Source organism: Podarcis cretensis (assembly GCF_951804945.1).
Source record: "Podarcis cretensis genome assembly, chromosome: 15".
Lineage (NCBI taxonomy): Eukaryota > Metazoa > Chordata > Lepidosauria > Squamata > Lacertidae > Podarcis > Podarcis cretensis.
Genome location: NC_137185.1, coordinates 17,875,467 through 17,899,288, shown reverse-complemented (window position 1 = coordinate 17,899,288; position 23,822 = coordinate 17,875,467). Strand labels below are relative to the sequence as shown.

General features: G+C 44.7%; 1 protein-coding gene across 1 annotated transcript; it reads right to left on the bottom strand.

Moving 5' to 3' along the window:
* Positions 1-1,213: 1,213 nt before the first annotated feature.
* Positions 1,214-14,355, bottom strand: TMEM45B (transmembrane protein 45B). Its single transcript, XM_079954613.1, has 6 exons — positions 14,251-14,355; positions 9,918-10,115; positions 7,419-7,631; positions 4,734-4,918; positions 3,290-3,435; positions 1,214-1,932 (listed from the first exon to the last, which is right to left on the bottom strand). Exons 2-6 carry the CDS (start codon positions 10,099-10,101, stop codon positions 1,791-1,793), a joined length of 870 nt encoding a protein of 289 aa, XP_079810739.1. The 5' UTR covers positions 10,102-10,115; positions 14,251-14,355; the 3' UTR covers positions 1,214-1,790.
* Between the last annotated feature and the right edge of the window lie 9,467 nt (positions 14,356-23,822).

Genomic DNA, 23,822 nt, shown 5'->3' with positions numbered 1-23,822 from the left:
TGAACCTGTGCTTGTGGTTTCTCTCATTCCAGCCCACATTTTCACTTGGGGTGGCAGCAGGACCTGGGAAGGAGTGATGCAGCTCCCGTTTTTGCTCCTTGCCCTTGCTTGCTTGTTCAGCGTGCTGAGAAGTGTTGGGAGACCCCCCCTATCCCCCCCACCCGAGCTACAGTTCCTAGAATTCCCTAGGGAAAGGGCTTGATTTTTAAACTGTTAACGGAGAAATCTGAAGGCTCCCTTGGACAAAAAACAAGGACACCAGCCAGGAATACCAGAGCAAAACAGCAGCCAGTAGGGTTGGTCTTTATTGAAGACTGTTGCGACAGGACTCCCACCTGTCACAAGGTGAAACAAGATGGAAGCCCCATACAAAAGAGAACCCAAACTTTTATTAGCTGCTAATCCCCATGTTACAACCCCCTAAACTACATCACTAATACATAATCGTTACATCATGAGAGGGGAGGTCTGGTGGCAGTAATCTGAGCATCCTGGACCCTGCCCCAATGCTCCCCTTGCCCTCCACCAAACATCTATCAAGTGAAACAAAAGAGACATTTACATTTCCCTGTTTCCCAGCCAAGTTAATCACACCCTTTTGTCTTTATCTAGGTTTGTTATTTCTGGAATGGCTACCTTGTCTGGCACTCAGGTATTAGGATGCCAGGGATTATCACTCAGGCAGAGGGGCTGCTGAGTGGCTGAGCTCACATGTCTATATGAATTTCTGACGTTTTCCCAGGGAGCCAGTACATAGATAAATTTATCAGTGAATTGTTACATTTGGTATTGTGCAGCAGAGGCCCTTTGAATAGATAGGAAGAAACTGTGATGAAGTGTTTTGTGGGGGCAAATCACAAAAGTCACAAAAGTGATTGTGCTGATTTTTGTAGTGGGCTGCATGTGCATGATATCTACCGGAGGGGCAACCACCCCCCAACCTATATATAAATTCCTGCAACAAAACCACTCTGAAAATTATAGCTCTGCACCCTTAAACTTCCAGTATCCTTTGGGGGAAGCCACAACAGTTTAAAATATCATGATACTGCTTTAAATGGATAGTGCCGATGCGGCCTAGAAGATACTTGGTTATGTTGATGTTCCAGGGAGCTGTATATATCACACTGCTGTTATGTTTCCAATACATGTGTGGAAGGTGAATGAGGTATCAATGTTCAATAGACATCATATAGATGTCTTGAAAAGTCTCTGCAGAAAACCACCCTTTATCAGCAATACACATTTACACATATGCATATAGATGAATTAAACTGCATGCAGAAATTTCAGTACAATATCAAATGTACCAGTCAGAACCACGATCTGGCCAACTCGCATTACAGATGTGGCTGTAGCTCTAATGGACTCCAGAGTGGTTTTTATAATGATCATGCCTAAAGGGTTTTGCCACTCATTTAACTGGGCAGCTTGACATCCAACCCATTGCTTACAACTAAATCTAATTACAAATTGCATGTCCCATGCAGTGTAAACACAAAGTCCTCAAAAGGTCATCAGATTTGATGTATTTTTTTTTTAAGCCACAAAGTTCATTAGCAGGACATTTTCCAGTGCACACTTTGGTCCTTGGATATAATTTTTTGGGAAGTTGCTGAAGTGAGTGTGCTTGCAGCTGAAGGCTTTGAACACTTGTATAAGAGGGTACAGCTCCCCTTTTGCTATTGACTACTATGTTTGTTTTTAATATAAAGAGCAACCTTTCTGTTAGATGGGAACTAGAAATAGTTTTTTAAAAAATCTTGAAGAATAGTGGAAAATGAGGCCCTTCATTTTTCATCTGAGATGTTCTCTGGTAGGAGGACAGGGTCCGGGGTTCGGTTTTTCCTCCATAGACAACATGCCAAGTCCAGCTCCACATCCAGTTCCACTTTGATGTTTCCATAGTTTACTCCACGTCCATTACTGCAGCTGCAGAAATGCAAACCCCCAAATATATTGATATACGCAACGGGGAGAAACAAAACCCAGTTCAGCAATTGCTAAGGAATTGACAGCAGCATAATTGTTGATCTCACGCCCTGTTCCCATGGAGGTTGCAAAGCAATGGTCAAGCCACACAGGCTGGCACACTGTGCAATCATGACGCCAGCTGTTGAGCATTGCTTGACGTCTGGCTGCTATTACTCCATGGGGTTCCTTTGTCTGCATTTCTCTGCCTACCACCTGATCCATTTTTTTATTTGTTCTTGGCAGTTATTCCGTTAAGTTTTTACAACAGCTTTTTAAAAAATATTGAACTGTTTTATATTGACGTGAGCTTCTCAAAGAGTGTGAAGAAGGGTGGATAAGAAGGAAGAATTTTAAAAATACAGTTTTGGCAGGCGGGGAGTGTATTTTTGAGCCACACACTGTGTCAAAGAATGGATGTTACTCCTTTTCAAACTGCTACAGGAACAATGTGCCACATACGTTGTCATTGTGGAGCAATGCACTGGCTTGATGTGCATGACGCATCAGTATTGGTTTGAGATCAGTTACATGGGTGATGCTGTGGTCTAAACCACTCAGCCTCTTGGGCTTGCCAGTCGGAAGGTTGGCAACTTGAATCCCCACGACGGGGTGAGCTCCCATTGCTCTGTCCCAGCTCCTGCCAACCTAGCAGTTCGAAAGCACACCAGTGCAAGTAGATAAATAGATACTGCTGCGGGGGGAAGGTAAACAACGTTTCCATGCACTCTGGTTTCCGTCATGGTGTTCCATTGCGCCAGAAGTGATTTAGTCATGCTGGCCTTATGAACTGGAAAGCTGTCTGGGGACAAACTCCGGCTCCTTCGGCCTGAAAGCAAGGTGAGTGCCACAACCCCATAGTCACCTTTGACTGGACTTAACCGTCCAGGGGTGCTTTACCTTTTTGACCTTACTATTAGCTATCACAGGCCTGAAGTGGGGAGGGAGTATGTTTCAGGAATGACAAAAGGAGAGAAGTTTCTTGCTTCTCTCCTCTTCCCACAACTTTTTACACTGCTATTTGAGGCTAGAGGATATGTGCTCTCTAGATGTTGTTGGGGACTCCCAACTCCTGCCAGCCCCTGCCAGCATGACTAATGGTCAGGGATGATTGGCCACTAATATATTCGAGAAATGCCTGGCGCACCCACAGATTGCTCATCCCTGCCCTAAGTAGAAAAGATTGAACACGGCCAAGACATAAGTAATGTCCATGCTTGGACTACCACTAGCCAACCATAGCTACCTGCTCCTGCATGAAGCATTCCAGTGGATCATTTTAGGTTCAACCACTGCCTACCTGATGACCAACACTCACCGCTGACTGAGGAAACCATTGGCTGCCATCACAAGAAGGCCAATGGCATAGTGCCAAAAGAAGCACATGGTCAGGAAGTTCTTGTTTCCATGCTCCTCTTGTTTCCAGCCTGGACCTCCCCATGGTGGATACAGAACAAAGCCAATCTGAGGGTTGCAAAGAGAGATGTCATATCATCCAGAGCTACAGGAGTATAATATAGGAGTTGCCAGGGTAGCACCCGCTGGCGTACAGGTGCCCAACAGAGGCCTTCCCTGGTACCCTCATAATCCCCTCTTCTTCCCCATCTCTACTGAAATTCAAATGAAGCGTTTTGTTGCAGCCAGTTAAATTGGGTGGGTGTGTGTGGTGCCCAATAATTTTTCTCCATTTCGCAAATGAACCCTTAAACTCAAAAGGAACTTTGGTTCACAGAAGTGGTGCTGTTAGCTAATCTTAGGTTGCATTCACACCAAACCTCTAAAGCTCTGTGATGATACTACTATAACAGTCAAGACTTCCCCTCCATTTTTTTTTAAAGGAGATGTAATTTAAGAGTGTTGGGAGTTGTTAGAAGTCCTTTATTCCTTTCTCAGAGCCACATTTCCCAGAGTGGTTTAACAGTCAATCCCTCTACACAGCAAACTCTGGGAAATGTAGGATTGGGACAGAAATACAGTGGTGCCTCGCAAGACGAAAAGAATCCGTTTCGCGATTCTCTTCGTCTAGCAGTTTTTTCGTCTTGCGAAGCAAGCCCATTGACTGCTTAGCGGATTAGCGCTATTAGCGGCTTAGCGGTTTTTAGCGGCTTAGCGGCTTAGCGGATCAGCCGATAAGCGGCTTAGCGGCTTAGAAAAGGGGGGGGGGAAGGAAAAAAAACCCCGCAGGAACTCGCAAGACATTTTCGTCTTGTGAAGCAAGCCCATAGGGAAATTCGTTTTGCGAAGCGCCTCCAAAATGGAAAACCCTTTCGTCTAGCGGGTTTTCCGTCTTGCGAGGCGTTCGTCTTGCGGGGCACCACTGTAGGAGACAACTCCCAGCACTCTTAACACAGCTTCTAGAATGCTTTGGGGAAGAATCCATGACTCTTAATTTAAAGTTCTCCCATAGGGCTTTAAAAGGATGGGGCAAATGGTCTCCTCCCTGCTCTTTTTAGATGGCACTTCACTGACTTCAAAATGTGATAAGCCTGCCTTGCTGCAACTCAGGCCCCTCCTGGTCATTTTGCTGCGTGGGTCCCTGGACTTCTGCCCTAAGGTCCTGCCCTGATGGCGCCACTGGCTCACAGCCACCTTTTATTATTCCAGTGCATTTCTCATGGCAACACTTTTCTCTTGGCACACACTTGCACTCCAGCACATGTTGGGGGGGGGGGTTTATTCATTTAAACATTTCACAGACCTGGACATTAAATCTGAAGCACAGGCAACAGGCAAACCCCCCAGCCACTCTCCCTGCTACTAACCTGCCAGAACCAGGATCCTTGGAGGATGAAGAGGCTGGCCCTGAAGAGCTCCAGGAGGGTGTGATCTCGTTGGAAGACCTCCAGCGAGGCACAGAGGGCAGCTCCAAACACAGCGATGCTCATGAGATTATAGAGATGTTCCGTCAACGCGGCGTCCTTGTAGTCATGGAAATGGAACAGGAAGCCTGCCAAATCCAAACCACAGGGGACGATTACTCAAGAGCATTAGCAAAATTGGACCTTCAAGGATTCTTAAATCAATATGCGTTGGGAAGCCTGCCTGCATGTTAAGTAGGTGTTTCCCTCTGCTTTCTATGTGTGGGCAGTCAAAGGCCATTTCAAGCTTTGGCCCATTTTGTCCCTGGCTGGCAGTGGAATATATTTTGATATGCCTCCCAAGCTCCTCATTCCATATATTCTGGGGTTGCTGCAATCTAAATGGAGGTGGTGTTTTTACTCAATGAGCATTGTTCATTGCACTGCAGCTCTTTGAGCTTTGAGTTGATCTTGGCTGCAGAATGTGGGCATTTGTGAATCAACAGCTGTAGTAAGGCGGTCCCTTGTTGATGTGTGCTTTGCATAATTCTCAAAGCAACTGGGGGCTTTTTAGTTTAGAGGAAAGGCAAGGAAGAGGCAACATGATGGAAAATTTGTAAAATTGTTCATGGCGTGGAGAAAGGTGGACAAAGAAATCCTTTTCTCCCTCCTAACAGTACGACTAAGAGGGACGTGGGTGGCGCTGTGGGTTAAACCACAGAGCCTAGGGCTTGCCGATCAGAAGGTCGGTGGTTCGAATCCCCGCGACGGGGTGAGCTCCCGTTGCTCGGTCCCAGCTCCTGCCAACCTAGCAGTTCGCAAGCACGTCAAAGTGCAAGTAGATAAATAGGTACCGCTCTGGCAGGAAGGTAAATGGCATTTCCGTGCGCTGCTCTGGTCCGCCAGAAGCGGCTTAGTCATGCTGGCCACATGACCCAGAAGCTGTACGCTGGCTCCCTCAACCAATAAAGCAAGATGAGCGCCGCAACCCCAGCTGAATGCTGGAAGATTCGGGGCAGATAAAAGAAAGCAATATCTTCACACAGAGCATAGTTAAAGCATGCAACTCATTTCCTTGGTAGGCCGTGATGTCCACCAACTTGGCTTTCAAACAGGCTTGCACAAGTTAATGGAGGTGAGGACTATCAGTGGCTCTTCTTCATGGTGGCTGTGCTTGGTCTCCACGGTCAGAAGCAGTTGCTGGAAATCACAACAAGGGAGAGGGTTCTGGTGCTTCAGAGAAGTGTGAAAGACGAATAATAGCTGTGTTGTGGTTCACATACGGATTCAGGAAGTATGAAAGAGGTAGGTTCACATCACATTGCGAGCTGAACAGATTCCGTCCCTTAAAAGCAGGATTGTTTCTTGCCACCCTGCTAACTTTTTCATTCGATAGCAGCTGATTAAGGTGGAGTTCATCTGCAACAAAGGAGGCTTTTTGTTTTGACAGCCTTTGGAAAAAAGCAGTCACTGAAGGTGGGATCCTATGCAGTGAGGGATCACCAGCTTTGCACGCAGAAGAGACTTTGTCTGGTTCTTGGACCCTTAAATTATAAAAGGATGTAGAGCAGCTGGGTTGATTGCGGGGGAAGTGGGGAGAAATACCCCCTGAAAAGTGTTGGAAAGGTGCTGCTAAGAGCAGACAGTACTGATCTAGATAAACACAACAGTGTGACTCAGTATAAGGCAGCTTTGTGTGTCTGGTTATTGCTAAATTAATAAATCAGGGTACATTCAAATTTTTTTAAAGCTGGGGTAGGAAACTATAATGGAAAATAAACTAGCCTCTTCCATAAACTGTAATTGCCCCCTAGTGGCCATTTTATGTAAATAAACTACTCGCCAATTCTCCAGTTGCCTATTTGCTGCGATTAGGTGATCTGCATGTATATTCAAGATCACATAATACAGTCTTGCTAAGCCTCAAGTACTTAACGCCCCATGATTCTGTGCTTATAATGGCTAGCGAACATTAGAATTACCGCTCCACACTTGAGCGCATGCTAAAAAGACGGAGGAATAAAGGCTTTCCCCCCATGTCCCTAATTATGTGTACAAAAGACAGTTACTCGTCAATAAATCACAATGGTCCTAGCCCACAGGCTCAGGGTGGGAGTGCCATTTCTTACGTAGTCCAAATGGCATCAACCTCCTGCAGGAGAAGAGGTATCAGCAGGCGTTGGGGAAACTGGTTTGCAGAACCACAGCTCATAGCAACCATGAGCCGTGCCTTCAGTTTCGTGGGCCCAACTCCATGGAACTCCCTGCCACAAGAAGTTAGGCAGACACCATCTTTACTGAGTTTCAGATGCCTAGTCAGAACTTTTTATTTCAGAAGAGCACTCTGGCTTCCCGAAACTGGTATTTTAAAGCATTATTGCCTTTGACCACCAAGGCAGAACACAGCTATCCTGGCTAATAGCCATTCATAGCCTTCCCCTGCCTGAATTTTAAAGCCATCTAGGTTGTTGGCAATCACTGCCTCCTAGCTAGCAGAATGTCTTGTGTTTACCCTGCCCCAAGGCTCCAAAGCTTGGAGAACAATCCCTGAACAGGGTCTTTAGTTGGGGGCAGCTGCCATTTCCCATCACGACCCTTTTGACTTGTCCATCAACTGCTTCGGACCGTTAGCCTCTGTTCATTGCTCACCTTCTGCAAACAAAGCCAGAGCCAACAGGAGGCGATCCAGCCCCACCGGCAACTTGAGCGACGTGTGGACGAGGACATCCGCCACTCCAGAAAAGCCATAGAAGAGGTACATGGTCATGTGCTGCCAACTCATCAGCTGGACCCAGTCTTGGGTCTCACTGTCGTAGAGAGAAAGGTGGGGTCCTCCCGGGACCAGCTGCTCAGCCAATATTCCTGTAAGGCAGGACACAAGTCATTTTGCTTCCTTAGCAGAGTGAAGGACTGGGCAAAATTTGAAGGCAGATGTACATGATAGGGTGGAAAGCAAGAACAGAGCACACAGCCGAAAGAGCTCAGTAAGTGCAAGTATTAAGGAAGCCTCCTGACCTTTAACTCTTACTGGGTTAGCAAGTAATAATGTGTCTCACTGGGGTTCTTTACAAGTTATGACAGGAACCCCCAAACTCGGGCCTCCAGATGTTTTGGGACTACAACTCCCATCATCCCTAGCTAACAGGACCAGTGGTCAGGGATGATGGGAACTGTATTCCCAAAACATCTGGAGGGCCAAGTTTGGGGATGCCTGAGTTACACACAGGCTAAGGATGAGCCGCATGTTTGCTGATTTCACACTAAAACTTGCTATTTCAATGGCATTTTTTTACATACACACAAACTCAGCAACTCTGTTTTCCCAGCTGTTTGATGTGAGGCAGTTATTCAGCTCAGCGGACTTTCTCAGATCTAGAAGACTAGCCACAATGTCTATGCTCTGTTTCTGCCATGGGAGGCAATCTGTCTCTAAATATCCACCGCTGAGAATTGCAGGTGCGGAGGGTGCTGTTGTGCTCACATCCCGCATTCCTACAGGCATCTGGTTGGCCGCTGTGAGAACAGGATGCTGGACTAGATGGCCCTTTGGCAACTCCAGCTCAGGCCAGTGGCGTAGCGTGGGGGGTGCGGGGGGGGGGCGGCTGCACTGGGCGCAACATCTGAGGGTTAGGGTTAGGGGGTGCAAATCCACGGGTTAGGGGGCGCAAATTACTTGCCTTGCCCCAGGTGCTGACAACCCATGCTACGCCACTGGCTCAGGCTGATTTGAGATTTGTGGCCCTGCCTAGAGAAAGCCGACCAAATGACACATGCTTCTGTTAAATCCAGACTACCGTATGGGGCTGCCCTTAGAGATGGTTTGGAAACGGCAGCTGGTACAGAATGCGCCCAGCAGGACACTTGTAGCTAGTCTGCAAAAATGGGCAGAAGATACCACTACACTTACTCTGTGCCAGTTATATTGGCTGCCATTTCAGTTCTGGGCTCCATTAAAAGTGCTGGTCTTGCCCCCTGATGCCCTAAACGGTGTGGGACCAGGTTGTCCGAAAAGTTGCCAGCATTAAGATCAGCCTCTGAGGCTCTGCTCTCTGGCTTGCAGTCAGAAAGCTGGCGCAGAAGGTAGCGGCCAGGTTGCTTTGGAAGCAAATTGCCACCAGCACATAGCACCATGTTTGGAGTATTTGCACTGCCTGCCATTCTGCCACTGGCCCAAACCCAAGGTTTGGAACCTGCAGCTCAGGACCAGGTTCCTTGAGAGACCTTATATACCCATTAGGTTGCTGCATTCTACAGGAGAGTTTCTCCTTCATTGGAGGCTTTGTTTAGAGGTTGGGTGGCCATCTGTCAGAGACTCTTTAGCTGTGATTCCTGCACTGCAGGGGGTCAGACTAGATGACCCTTGGGATCCCTTCCAACTCCACAAAGTCCCTAAAGTATCAGAAGCTTTGCTCCCCAGGAACTCAGAGCAGGGCTTTCAGTGTGGCTGACCCTGCTTTGTAGGACAGCATTCCCATTGAAAGTGCGTATCTGCACTCTCTGAAAACAACTGAAGTCATTTTTTGTTGCAACTAGCCTTTCCAGGAAGATGAAAAGGTCTCTGCCCTTAAGGGTTCATTTTGTACTGTTTTCAAACTTATTTCCAGTCGTTTTTATGGAAGAAGAAGAAGAAGAAGAAGAAGAAGAAGAAGAAGAAGAAGAAGAAGAAGAAGAAGAAGAAGTGGTGGTGTAGTAGTAGTAGTAGTAGTCTGGATTTGATATCCCGCTTTATCACTACCCGAAGGAGTCTCAAAGCGGCTGACATTCTCCTTTCCCTTCCTCCCCCACAACAAACACTCTGTGAGGTGAGTGGGGCTGAGAGACTTCAAAGAAGTGTGAGTAGCCCAAGGTCACCCAGCAGCTACAAGTGGAGGAGCAGGGAAGCGAACCCGGTTCACCAGATTACGAGTCTACCGCTCTTAACCACTACACCACACTGGTAGGACTGTAAATTTCCCCCAGACACAGTGGCGGAGCAACATGCTCTGGCACCCGGAGTGGCGCACAGGCGGGGACAGGGCTGGTGCATGTCACTCCCCCCCCCCCGCCCCCACGTTCATCTGCCAGTGCCGAGACATAGATGTAAAAAAGATGCTTCATAATGGTACACCATCTCTCTTGCAGAAGGTTGATGACGTTGGAGTATAGTACCTCCTAGAGCAAAGAAAGCTTTCGCTGTTCCTTCGATAATATCCATAGATTGGATCCAATGGCTGTGTGGGTTGCCTGAATCCAGCTTTAGAAGAATGTACTTTATGGGGTATTTGATGGACCACCACAGGCCGAGCATCAGGAAGAAGTTCCCGCGAAGAGCACTGCCAATAAAGCTCGGCATCGTTGCGCTTGACCCTTCAAAACAAGAAGAGGAAACCCACAGAGAATGTCAGTGACTGCATGTGCTATGTGGTTGTGAAACCGTTCCTCTGCCCAATGAAACAGCACAGTCAGTTGAGGATGAGATTCTTAATCTCAGGGTTGTGGGTTCAATTCCCATGTTGGGCAAAAGATTCCTGCATTGCAGGGGTTTGGACTAGATAACCCTTGTGCTCCCTTCCAACTCTACAGTTCTATGGTTCTATGTCCTTATTTCTGGACAACAGTGAATGCAGAGACCCAGAAGGGGGGGGGGGGCGAACGGCGTCAAGAGTGCTATGGCTGGCTCAAATCTGACTCAGTGAATCACTGAGGTCACAATGCTGACGTCGGCTGCATTCATACGACCATTTATTCCATTTCCCTGTCAATTCCAATATTATATTTGAGCTTCCACACACTGTAAAAGCCACTTCTGTAAATATACAGTGGTACCTCGGGTTACATACGCTTCAGGTTACATACGCTTCAGGTTACAGACTCCGCTAACCCAGAAATAGTGCTTCACATTAAGAACTTTGCTTCAGGATGAGAACAGAAATTGTGCTCCGGCGGCACGGCAGCAGCAGGAGGCCCCATTAGCTAAAGTGGTGCTTCAGGTTAAGAACAGTTTCAGGTTAAGTATGGACCTCTGGAAAGAATCAAGTACTTAACCCGAGGTACCGCTGTAGTGGAATATAGCTTGACTTGAGTGCCTTTACCAAAGGTGTCATGGGCTTTGAAGACGCTTGAACTCAGGATGCAAGGGAGAAACATGCTAAGAGGAAGGCACGCTTGGCAAACTCTCACCATGATCAACTCCTGCCCAGAAGCCAATGTCCCCACTGTGGAAGGATGTGTGGATCCAGAATCGGCCTCCACAGTCACTTACAGACTCATTGTTAAAACCGTGTTTATGGAAGACAATCTTACTCAGCTACGAGTGATCGCCAAAGAAGAAGATTTGTTTCCAGGGGAAAAAGTCCGTCTGCAAATAACACAGAAACAGGCACTTTATTTGTGCTATATTCTGCTATATTTATGGAAGTGGCTCTTATGTCATGTGACGGTTCAAATATTATGCAGAAATTAACAGGGAAATGTCGGGAGAACGGAAGCTGTTGGTTACCAAAACCAGCGCATGAAATTTGGAACTCTGAAGAATGTTACATACTAGATATTGTTCGTTGTGCTTTATGGAGCAACAGAAGCAGAAAAGAGCAAGTCTATATTGTATACTCCCTGCCTATAGGAGAATACAGTCATACCTTGGAAGCTGAAAGCCTTTCAGGCACTTTGGGGAAACTTTTCAAAATGCCGATAGGCTTATGCTGCTCTTTAAAAGCATCTTGATTAGCCAGGCATTCTAATGATTATTTTGTCCCATTTTTAATGGTTTTTCACTTTTCATTGTTTACATGCTGTTGTACACCCCTCTTATGTATAACGAGATGCTAGAAAAGAAATACGTTCCTTGTTTTCTTTTTGTATTGTCCTTATAATACACACACTTATTTGCACAACGCCCCAATCTCTGAGCGGTACAAGTCTCCAGGAGCTCCAGGTGCTTCCCCAATGCTCATGTTTTATTTTGGGAATGAGGCACAGGGGAGACTGTAGTGTCTTTAGCATATATGGTTTATTTACACATATGTACAAGCCAAGCTTACAGTGGAGGGATTTGCAGTATCAACACCCCAAAAAGGTCTCGTTTCTCCCATAGCCACAGCTTTGGATTCAAGCAGAGATCCACCATTTCTCTACATCTCTGGCTTTTCCGCTTGCTACCTTGCTTCTCAGCCACATAACTCCTAACTCTCAACACTGCCTTCATTCATTCTCACTGTGTGCGAGCTGAGAGATTTGCGTCTCCCACAAAGCCCCTTCCTTTGGTCTCCTTTCGCCTCACCTAGAAGCTAGCCTAGCTTGATTAGCTTTTAACACCTGTTGAATCCAAGTCTGGCATCCATCTTAAATTCCCACATTTACAGTACTGGATCCAGGGATTAGAGAGGTCTTGCACCCACAAACTCAAAACAATATAGATGCAGAGGCAAACATAAGGCACATTGGTGTTTTTCCAGAGACCATTTGTCTCTGGAAAGCTGCAATTTCGTACCCTGAATTTTATGCTTTGAGCTTTTATTTCATTTTTGTTTGAACTGCAGTTATTATAAGCATAATTGCAACACCATCTTTCACTCTGCTTCTCTCTGCAATTTAAGCCTAACTGTATATATCTGCCTGCCTGCCAGGTGGATAAGTACTTCCACAGCAAGGTCTGCATGTTTTCCATCTGCTCAGCCCCACTCAAGGGAGTGGGGAGGCTTTAACCCTTTCTGAAAGAACCTTGTTCCTTCCCTGCATAAATTTGCTTGCCTGCCCTGAAATGTCACTTCCTCTGGTTTCATGCACCCAAAACGCTAAGCCAATTTATACACATGAAAGCTCTCTAACACAAACATCAACAAAATTTGGCAAAGGCAGTGCTGAAGGAAAATTGCCATGGTTTTGAAGTGCATAGGGAGTCTACAACACATTTCCCAACAGGAAGAAAATAACCCTGGTGTGCAAGGAGGACAGCAAACTTCCTTTCCAACATGGCAATTAATTTGGCAGACCTGTACCAGAGCCAGGCTGCATGCAGCTTTGCCAGAGCTTTGAAAAACCCATTTAACATCTTCAGTCTTTATCACCAGTGAGCTGCAGAGTCAAAAGCCCAGCCAATGATGGTCCTAATCAGAGTAGACCTATTCAAGTTGATGAGCATGACGTTTGTTGAATGCTTTCCCCAGGAAGGCTTGCCCAAGCACCTTCATTGCATATCTTTTGATGCCAGGAATACATTCCTTTTCAACTAGGTGTTTGGTTGTTAATCTATGGCATTTTGAAGTGGGTGGGTCTAACAACAACAACGACAAAACAGTGTTTGAGATAGGGAGAAAAACAACAACAACAGCAGCAGCAGCAGCAACAAAACAGTGTTTGAGAGAGGGAGAAAAACAACAACAGCAGCAGCAGCAGCAGCAGCAGCAACAAAACAGTGTTTGAGAGAGGGAGAAAAACTTCTCTAGCCACTTTCTCCAAATCAAGCATAATTTTCTCCAAATCATGCATAATTTTATAAACTTCTATCATTCCATGCTGCAACGTTCTATTGCAGGTCCCACTAGTTTCCTCCCAGGTGCTCAAGATGGCATGCAGTGGCCTCCCTCCTAGAGAAGGAGAGGGAGATAGACTGGTCTAGCGGGCATCACGGCTGAGTAGGGTTTGAACAGGGCTGGATCAAGACACACTGAGGTCCCAAGCTATGCCAAGCTAAAGATCCCCCATAGCAGCACCCAAAAACATTTTTTTCTAAAGGAATGGACAATGAAAATAGAAATAATAAAGTAACTATTTCTTCCACATCAGAATAATAATGTCTGATTTAGCCTCTGTAACATTATGTTCCAACTGGACTACTGCAGGACGCTCTGTTTGGAGCAACCCTTGAAGGTTGTTTTCTTTTTCCTTTACCGAGTTATGCAAAACTTTAAATTTAGTCATTCATTTTGTATTTAGAGGCTCCAAGCTAAAGCTTTCTGAGCTTGTGCATAAAACTGCTGGTAGTTTTGAACCTGGGTCTCCCACAGGCACCCCTTTTTTCAGCTGGAACTTGCTGGAACACAGTTCCGGCAATTCTCAGGTGGGTGCCATTGCCATTAAAGTGGTACCTCCAGTTACAGATGCTACAGGTTACAGACTCTGCTAACCCAGAAATAGTACCTCAGGTTAAGAACTTTACCTCAGGATGAGAACAGAAAGCACACACTGGCGGTGTGGTGGCAGTGGGAGGCCCCATTAGCTAAAGTGGTACCTCAGGTTAAGAACAGTTTCAGGTTAAGAACGGACCTCTGGAACGAATTAAGTTCTTAACCCAAGGTACCACTGTATAAGAGAACAAGGGAGGTGTTCATGGTGAGTTCCAGAACTTCTTTTTCTAGGGAAAAAAAAAACCCATCACCTCTGTCCTCCCTACACATTCCCCTACTTTTCTTTACTGGATTCGGTTTCAGAAATACTTGCTCCGTAAGGATGTATATACATAATCAAAAACGTCCCTTTCAGGAGGGCACAGTGTGGTACTTACTGGTGTGGCGGGTGCTTCTTTTGCTTAGGCCCCGGCAGATCCTGCCAAATTCAGGCTCTCAAGTGTGAACTGTGGCAAGCAGGTCTGTGTAGGAGTAAATCACAGCAGGCAAGGGGAGGAGCAGGGCAGGGAGGAGGCTGCCCTGCTGAGCTATCCACCCTATACATCATTTAAACCAGTCGGCACACATTTGTAATTGGATATGCCTTCTGGAAGCCAAGTGGTCCACTTCCCAGGAGACTACAGGCACATTCCAGGCACACAGTCACCCCAGCCTTTTTGTTGTTGTTTAGATGACTTCCTCTAACATTTTACACACTATGCAACAAGTCATAGCAGCACCCAAGTCCTGGAAAACAGGCATGGCTCCAATAAGGTTCTCACCTGCCCTTCCTCCTGCAATTTCCATCCCTCTCTGAGCTGCATCAAGCAGCTGTTTTCCTTCTCCCAGATGGGAATGTGTCCTGTGTGTGTTTTTGAGTGATTTTTCAGAATAGTGGAATAACAGGAAGAGCAGCAGCAGCAGCAGCAGCAATAATAATAATCACGCTGTATTCACCATCCTCTCCTGGTAGTTACCAATAAGAACAGGGATTCCCTCCCTAGCCACCCCACAGTGGTGGTTGTGATGGAGTCCCTCAGTCTCAATTAGCAACCCCCATTGCTGGAAGTTCCTGCCCCCACTTGGCAAATGGCTGCCTGCATTCGCTTCAGTGCCATCAGATGATGCAGATAATAAACCCAAGAGCCCAATTAATTGCTCTGATTCAAACGACTGCCTGGTATCCCAACCACGGGGAAATCTCTGCTTCCGGTTGTAACATTCTTCTGCTTTTTTGGCAGCGATCCTGCATCGCTAATGGCATTTTCCTCCTGCAGAGAAGGATGCGGTAGAGGTAGTTGTGTGAGCGCGTGTGCATTTAATTAAAGTTTTGTCAAGCAGCAGATTGAGGGGTTCTGTTGTTTGATGGCAATGACAATTATTAATCTGCACGATAATCCAGAGGGAGGCAGGGGACCTGTGCGTGGGCAGGGCTGGTTCTGAATCATATTATCCCGTCTTGCAAAATATCTTGCTTTGAAGTGGAGGAACCAGTAGGAAGGTAAGAGTTCAGTAGGAAGGTTAGGAGGAGGAAAAACCTGCTAAGTGTCAGGAGCCAGAGTTAACTCTTTATTCAAAGAAACCCAAACACCTCAGGCCTAGTGATCACAGCAACTCTTCCCAGTAGGTCTTGGCTTCTTCATCAGCCTGACTCATCTCTGCCTCTTGCCCCCCCTTTTCTCCAGCTCCCGCTTCTGCCTCCAATTCTGGACTGCTCTCTTCCACAGCCTCTTCCTGCTCACTAAACCCTGTTGCTTCTTCAGCTTCTGACACAGTGGGGTGTGTGTGGGTAAGTCAGCACCCCTGTCCTGACTGTTAGGATATAGTTCCATTCCACCTTTAGAACAGGCATGTGGAGTTGTTGTATGTCACATGTCTGTTTACTTCCAGCACAGTCTGCTGGAAACGTCCATTGTATATAGCTTTTGCCTATGCTGCTGTTTTGCTTGGACACGAAGGGAAGCAGACATGTTTTTCTTTTGTCCTGATGCTGAATAAACACTTGTAAATATGCTTACATATGCCTCTGTCCGCTACTTCCGTTGCAAAGAGTTCTTATCTCTGCTGGCTTGTGTGCTCAGTCTCAAAAGGTCTCTGAGGCTTGAGTCGCAGTTTTTGATGCTGTTCCGAGAACCAGAGTTCGCCCGGCTGCCAGCTGGTGGGCTGGAGCCAGCTGGGGGCCTGCCAAATACCCCTGTCGGATGCATCCCAACACTGACACCTCTTTCTCCTCCCACTCTGCTCCCTCTTCTCCCTCTGAACACTCATAGTCGTCCCACCACCAATCCCTTGGCTCTGAGCCTTCTTCTACTTGGGGGGTTTCTCCACCTGATGCCTCCCACCCCTCCTCTTCATCCAAGCCAGTATAGGACACTGAGCTTGAATACTGCTAAGATGGAGGCGCTGTGGGTCTGTAGCTCCCACGTCCAAGAAATGGGTCAGTTGCCTACCCTGGATGGGGTTTCACGCCCCCCTGAAGAAGCAGGTTCGCAGTTTGTGGGGGCTTCTTGGTACATCTCTGTGGCTGGAGTCTCAGTTGCTAGAAGTGCCTTTTATCAACTGCAGCTGATTCTACAGCTGCAGCCATTCCTGGACCATGAAAACCTTGCCGCAGTAGTTCATACGTTGGTTACCTCAAGACTGGATTGCTGCAGTGTGCTCTGTGGGGGGCTTCCCTCGCACTTGAGCTGCAGTTGGTGCAGAATGCTGCAGTGCAATTGCTGACACTAGAGCTCAGTGGTCTGCGCTGTTTGTGCCAATTTGCTACCAGGCCAAGATCAAGGTTATTACCGTTAATATAAAAAGCCTTTAGCAACTTGGGAACTAGTTTAACCTATGAGATCTCCTCATCCCACCTGTGCCCACTCGACCACTTGGATCTGTGGAATGGCCACAGCTGCAGGTGCCACATAATCTTCTTTCCACATTTGTAAGAACTTGGTCATTCAGTGTGTCGGCACCTACGCTTTGGAACTCCCTGCCTCTTGATATAAGGCAGCTGCCTTCATGGTACTCTTTTTGGCACTAGCTAAAAGCGTTCTTGTTTAGACAAGCCTACCCAGATGCTTTGGGTAGGCAGCCCTGTTTAGGGAAGTTTTTAATGTTTGATGTTTTATCGGGTTTTTAGTATTCTGTTGGGAGCCGCCTGGTGTGGCTGGGAAGACCCGGCCAGATGGGCGGGTTATAAGTAATTAATAATAATAATAATAATACTATTTGAAAGCTGAGGTAATTTTAATCCATTTTTGCATTTTAACTTCTGCATGTTTTAAAGTCTGACTGTAATTTGTTTCTTTGTAATTTAATCCTTTTGTGAAACACTTTGAGAGTTCTCTTTTTTAAAAAAATGAACAATCAAACTGTGTCTAAATGTTATGAAGTAAGTAAATAAATAAACCCCCATCATGACTCACCACTGGACCTGCTGGCTGGGACTAATAGAAGTCCAACAGCACCTGAGGAGGACACAGGTTCTCTGTCCCTGACCTATTTTGCATCCTGCTGGCTGCTTCTGGTGAGCTCAGAAGCAGGGTGCGAACAATGGTGATGCAGCCATTTATTCCCGCACACTCCCTTATTAATTGGAATCATAGAGAGTATCTGGGCTTATGATCATGAAAGAATCAGATTCTGTTTCCCTTTTAAGAAAAATTGCAGATTGTTTTAACCAGGAAAATGGATGCAGAGACTCAAAACTGCAAGTTGTTTAAATAAAACAAGGCCCCCATCTGCAAGGTATATTTAAAACAGTCTCTTTTTACCACTTTACACAGTCATGACTTCCCCCAAAGAATCTACACTGGGAAGTGTAGTTCAGAGTTGTTAGGATATCCCTGTTCCCCCGCATAGAGCTACAATTTACAGAGTAGTTTATCAACCCCTCTTTCCAGAGAACACTGAGAACTGTATCTCTGAGAGGGAAGGAGGGGCTTCCCATCACCCATAACAAACTACAGTTCTCAGGATTCTTTGGTGGAAGCCATGGCTGTTTAAAGCGGCATGGGTTATTATGGGTTGGAACTAAAACCCCACACTTTGGTTTTGAGGTTCCTTCCATTTCCCTGTGTAGTTGTGTGTTAGCCTGTTTCTCAATAAACAGCCACTTGTTCTGGGCTTATAAAATGAGCAACCCTGCCTTATATTCAGTGGGGCTGGCCTCAAACATAAAAGTCCAGACAGATAGGGCTTTTTCTTTCTTTCTTTCTTGGTTGGGAACCCTTCTCTGATGAGGCCCCTCCAACGGTAGATTGTGTTGGAGAGAACCACTGCAGTCTTTTTCAGGAGAAAGATTAATGGTGTGGAAGGAGGAGGAACAGACCAGGAGGAAGACACACACACACACAGATGGACTGGTGTGTTCAGCTAAGATGAAGACCAAGACTGAAGAAGTATCTTGTATTGCGCCACATTCTCTACAGCTGCACTCAACCCATACATTCAGAGCCCATGACTTTCCCCAAAGAATCCCAGGAACAGGTCATTTCTTGATGGTGCTGGGAATTGTAGCTCTGTGAAAGGGGAAACTAGAGTTCCGAGGACTGCACGGAGGAGATGTCATGCTCTTTCAATGTACTGCGTGGTCTTTACTGAGGCTCTGCTGCCCTCTTTTGGTCCTGTATTTATTTGTTTTTTGCACTCAGAGAACCTTTTGAGTCGTGTTCATCACATTAAAATAGCGATGCTTTTCAAAAGCAGAAACTGGAGCATGGGAGAGGCAGAAGGTCGATGTGACAGATCTCTGGGTTTTATGATAATAACAACAAAATTGCACACACATACCAAATTAGTACTAGTAACAAGAAGGAAGCTGGCTTAGGTGTCACCAGGAGCGGATTTTGTGTGTGGAAGGACTATGGTGAGCTCAGTTCAGCTCTGGTACACCAACCAAATTTCCCTGGCTCAGAATTTTTCAACCCTTAAGGGTACATCTTTCACACCATGCTCTGAATCGTGGATCTCAGGGTTCTAGTGAAAAACAAAGTAGATCATGTGAGCCTGATTTTAAAAAAAAAAAAAATTCCCAGAGGGTGACTTCAATATCTGCACAGAGCCTGCTCTTGGGCCACCTCGAGACTTCATGGCCTCCATAGGTCTCTCTTGGGCGATCATCAGGCCAACACACCAGGCAGGGCACTCTTTTGATTTGATCTTTGCCCCACTGTAACTAAGTCAAGTTTTAAAGCCTGTGCTTTCTGACTGATGTATGGAGAGGCACATGAACCTGACCTTTGAAGAGCTTGTAAGTAAACCAATTTTTAACTTACCAAACATGTGGCCTTTTAGGGAAAGAGGGGAACTTTGGAAGGAACTTGATAGAGCAATTTTAAAGGTCTAACGGTCTGTATTTCCATGCTTTACTTTGCTGCATGTTTTGTGATTTTAAATCTCTGCTGGGGTTCTCTCACCAAAGAATACTTGCCACAAACCTAGATCTTAGCATCCAGGAATTCTCATTTTATACTTTTTCCTTGCTGCCAACACCTTAAGCTATATTATTCTGCTTAAAGATTGTTTCACTGCTTTTTAGTCTGTATTCAAGCCTGATAAAGAGCACTGAAATTCTTTCCACTGGTGTTGCTGTTGCTACCGACTCCAGAAGAACTCTTGCGTTTGGCAAAACATTTATGTATTTATTGTATTTTTTAAAAATAATATTTATTAAAGTTTCAAAAATTACAGAAAGAAAAACTAAAAAATGCCACATTAAACAAAAGCAAAACAACACATCACAATATAAAAAAAAGAAAAAAAAGACACAGAGAAATAGAACCCGTTAAACAAAAACAAAAACACAAAGAAAAATGCATCAAATCTCCTCATTACTAATCTTTCATTAGTTTATTTCCTTGACCTCCTCCTACCTCCCTTTTTTGTATTCTAGGTCAATTATCCATTTCAGCAAATCCTTTCCCTCTTTTAAAATTTTCCCCCAAGAAACCAGAGGCCTTCCTCCTGGGTATTGTCGGCCAGAGGGTGATAAAGAAGGACAGAACTTTCTTCCTGTATGCAACAACGGCAGCAAGGATACTCATCGCTAAGCACTGGAAAACCCAAGATCTACCCACACTGGAAGAATGGCAGATGCAACTGATAGACTATATGGAATTGGCTGAGATGACCGGCAGAATCCGAGACCTGGGAGAGGAGAGGGTTGAAGAAGACTGGAAGAAATTTAGGATTTATTTACAAAAACATTGTAATTTAATTGGATGTTAAGAAGGATGCCAGATCATAAACAATTGAGCACCACTAAATTAGACGTAATCTGGATGATAAATGAGATTGAGGAAAATATAAATTTTTTGGAGAATTATTAGACTAAATTAAATGAATGAGACTTAAGAATGTAAATAAGTTGATAAATTGCTGGAAAAAGTTTTACAATGATGCAAGTGGGAGCGGGGGACGTGAGGGAGTCCAAAGAAGCTCTGAAAATATGTTATGACGCATGTCTTATTGTTTATTATTTTTGCACTTTTGTATTTAAAAAATCTCAATAAATATTTTTTTAAAAAAATTGTCCTGTAAATTGTCTTAATATAATGTAACTTTACTTTTCCTCCTTTCACCAATTAACAGTCAGTTATTCCCAAATCCTTTATATCTTTCCTGCTAAAATCATATAATATTATTCCAACATCCTTCTAACAGATATTAATTTTACAATGTTTCTGTAAATAGTCTTTAAATTTCCTCCAAATAACATTTCTGCTAAATCCCATTTATGTATTTATTGTAAGCCACAGCGATTAATTAGCAGGTGCTAGAATTGCAATGAGTTACAAACTGAAATTCAAAGGCATCTCATTGACAAAATGGATGATGAGAATCTGGGATCTGCTGCTTGTGTGGAAACTTTGCAAATACTATTGCAATCGCTGAAGTTAGATTGGGAAACAAAAGCTTTGTTGAGAAATGGACCATTTCTGTTATGCTTTAGAGCAGTACAGTGTCGGGTGAGGTTCTGTCTTGTGATTTACTGAGAACACTGTGAAACAGAACACATGAAACAGGATTGTGATCAGATAGAGAGGGCAGGATATGAACCTAGAAAGTTATTGCGACACATTTGAAAGGGCAGAAAACAATGATATAGTATTTATTTATTTATGTACGAACCCTTCACCATAAGAGCAACATCATAACCATACAGATACCAAAAACATAAAACGATTCTTTTGATGCTACTCACAATATAAGTGACAGCACCAAACACTCACGCTCATTTTCCCTAAGAAATTTGCGAATATGCAATTGCTGGTATTGAGATTAACACTAGAGGGGGCTTTGAATTCACAAATGCCTTCAGAAACCCCCAGAGGAGCTGAAAGGAGCTACTCCAGTCCATTTTTGAATGTGGCAAGGGAAGAGATCAAGGACTTTCTTCTGGAAAGCAACCTGGGGGGAGGGGGGGATTGATGACAAAATTACCTAATTAGCACTCTTCGAAGCAATAGATGAAGCGAAATCTTCCGAAATTTGCAGTTATCTTTGAATGTTACGATGCAGTTCTCCAACTAATCGATGTGCACAGAAATGCACACATTGCTGTTGGAGTGTATCAGTCCTCTACCCATGCTCAGCCTGTATATAAAATGCCACAGCCTCCTGTGGCTTCTTTCCACAGAAAATAAAACCTGGTCAAATGCTGTGCCTTGGGCAAGTCTCAACAGCAGGGAAAGAGGGAAGACTGTAACTTCTGTCTGTTGAACTGGGATAGCTCACTTGACAGAGCATGAGACTCTTTATCTCAGGGTTGTGGGTTCGAGCCCCACATTGTGCAAAAGATTCCCAATGGTCCCTGTGGTCCCCTCCAACTTTACAATTCTATGGTTTTGATTGCCCTTGGTTGTTGTGCTCAATTCTTGATTTCAGGCTTCCTATATAGGTTATTGTAGTGATGTATGGAAGTGAGAGCTGGACCATAAAGAAGGCTGATCGCCAAAGAATTGATGCTTTTGAATTATGGTGCTGGAGGAGACTCTTGAGAGTCCCATGGACTGCAAGAAGATCAAACCTATCCATTCTTAAGGAAATCAGCCCTGAGTGCTCACTGGAAGGACAAATTGTGAAGCTGAGGCTTCAATACTTTGGCCACCTCATTAGAAGAGAAGACTCCCTGAAAAAGACCCTGATGTTGGGAAAGATGGAGGGCACAAGGAGAAGAGGACGACAGAGGACGAGATGGTTGGAGAGTGTTCTCGAAGCTACAAACATGAGTTTGATCAAACTGCGGGAGGCAGTGGAAGACAGGAGTGCCTGGCGTGCTCTGGTCCATGGGGTCACGAAGAGTCGGACAAGACTAAACGACTAAACAATATATAGGTTATCTATCTATCATCTATCTATCTATCTATCTATCTATCTATCTATCATCTATCTATCTATCATCTATACCCATCATCTATCTATCTATCTATCTATCTATCTATCTATCTATCTATCTATCTATCTATCTCTATCATCTATCTATCTCTATCTATCTATCATCTATCTATCTATCTATCTATCTATCTATCTATCTATCATCTATCTATCTATCTATATCTATCTATTATCTATATCTATCTATTATCTATCTATCTATCTATCATCTATCTATCTATCTATCTATCTATCTATCTATCTATATCTATCTATCTATCTATCTATCTATCTATCTATCTATCTATATCTATCTATCTATCTATCTCTATCATCTATCTATCTATCTATCTATCTATCTATCTATCTATCTATTATCTATATCTATTATCTATCTATCTATCTATCTATCTATATCTATCTATGATCTGTATCTATTATCTATCTATTATCTATCTATCTATCTATCTATCTATCTATCTATCTATCTATCTCTATATCTATCATCTATCTATCTATCTATCTATATCTATCTATTATCTATATCTATCTATTCTCTCTCTCTCTCTCTCTCTCTCTCTCTCTCTCTCTCTCTCATCTATCTATCTATCATCTATCTATCTATCTATCTCTATCATCTACCTCTATCATCTATCATCTATCTATCTAATCTATCTATCTATCTATCTATCTATCTATCTATCTATCTATCATCTATCATCTATCTATTTTTCTATGAATCTAATCCATTGGGAAACTGTGCTTGACAGCTGCTTGTCTACAACTCCCATCATCCCTGACTATCTATCTATCTAATCCATGGGGGAGGGGGGCACTTTGGGACTGCAGCTGTGAGGTTCGGGCAATGCACTGGCAGATTCAATCTAGAGCTCCCTCTGCCCCATCGCTGCCCACTCTCTTCCCTGGTACTTGGTGGCAATGGTGTTGAGTCAAGGGGGCAGCTCCTTCCTTGCTGGCTGCCCTTGGATGGGAGGTGGATCCAGCATTAGGGCCACAGGTCCCCCCAATTCCTAATCTGGGTTGGCATGAACCAACCAAAGATAAACACAGGAGAGGTTTAGGCAGCATCAGGTCTGCCGATCAGTGTGGTCCAGTGGGCTTGAATAGGGTAAATCAATCTCACAGGTAAATTTTGGAATGAAAACTTTGGCAGCAATTGAGCCAAGAGTTTGAGTGCTGTGTCCACAAGTTGGAGCATTTTTGTTTTTAGATTTTTAAATTGTGTCTAAAGGCAGTTAACCTGAAAAAGCAGAAGAGGCACCCATCAGGAAGAGATGGCCTTTGCAGTAGCCAGCCCCTGATTACCGAGCCAGGTTCAAGGTCCTTGTATTAATATTAAAAGCCCTGGACAACTGAGGTCAGGGACTACCCGAACCCTTCTGTTCCAGCTTGATCACTGATATCATTTGCTAGGACACTGTCAGTCATTCCCCAAGTTGGCGAGGCTCATTTGACAAACAAAAAACAAAAAAAACACCAAGCCTTTATGGTCATCAGCCCAGTCCTGTGGAACTCTCTGCCACTTGAGATTCAGCAGGTGCCTTCTAGGTGAACTTTTAAATGCCTGCTGAAAAACTTCGATTCC

Bases quoted from the DNA above. Each gene is read 5' to 3' on its own strand.
- TMEM45B (XM_079954613.1), bottom strand. From the start codon at position 10,101: ATGCCGAGCTTTATTGGCAGTGCTCTTCGCGGGAACTTCTTCCTGATG. The intron at 7,632-9,917 runs GTACTATACTCC...CCTGCCTTACAG, and splicing joins AGCTTTCTTTGCTCTAGGAG to GAATATTGGCTGAGCAGCTG. The intron at 1,933-3,289 runs GTGAGTGTTGGT...GCATTTCTGCAG, and splicing joins AATGGTTTCCTCAGTCAGCG to CTGCAGTAATGGACGTGGAG.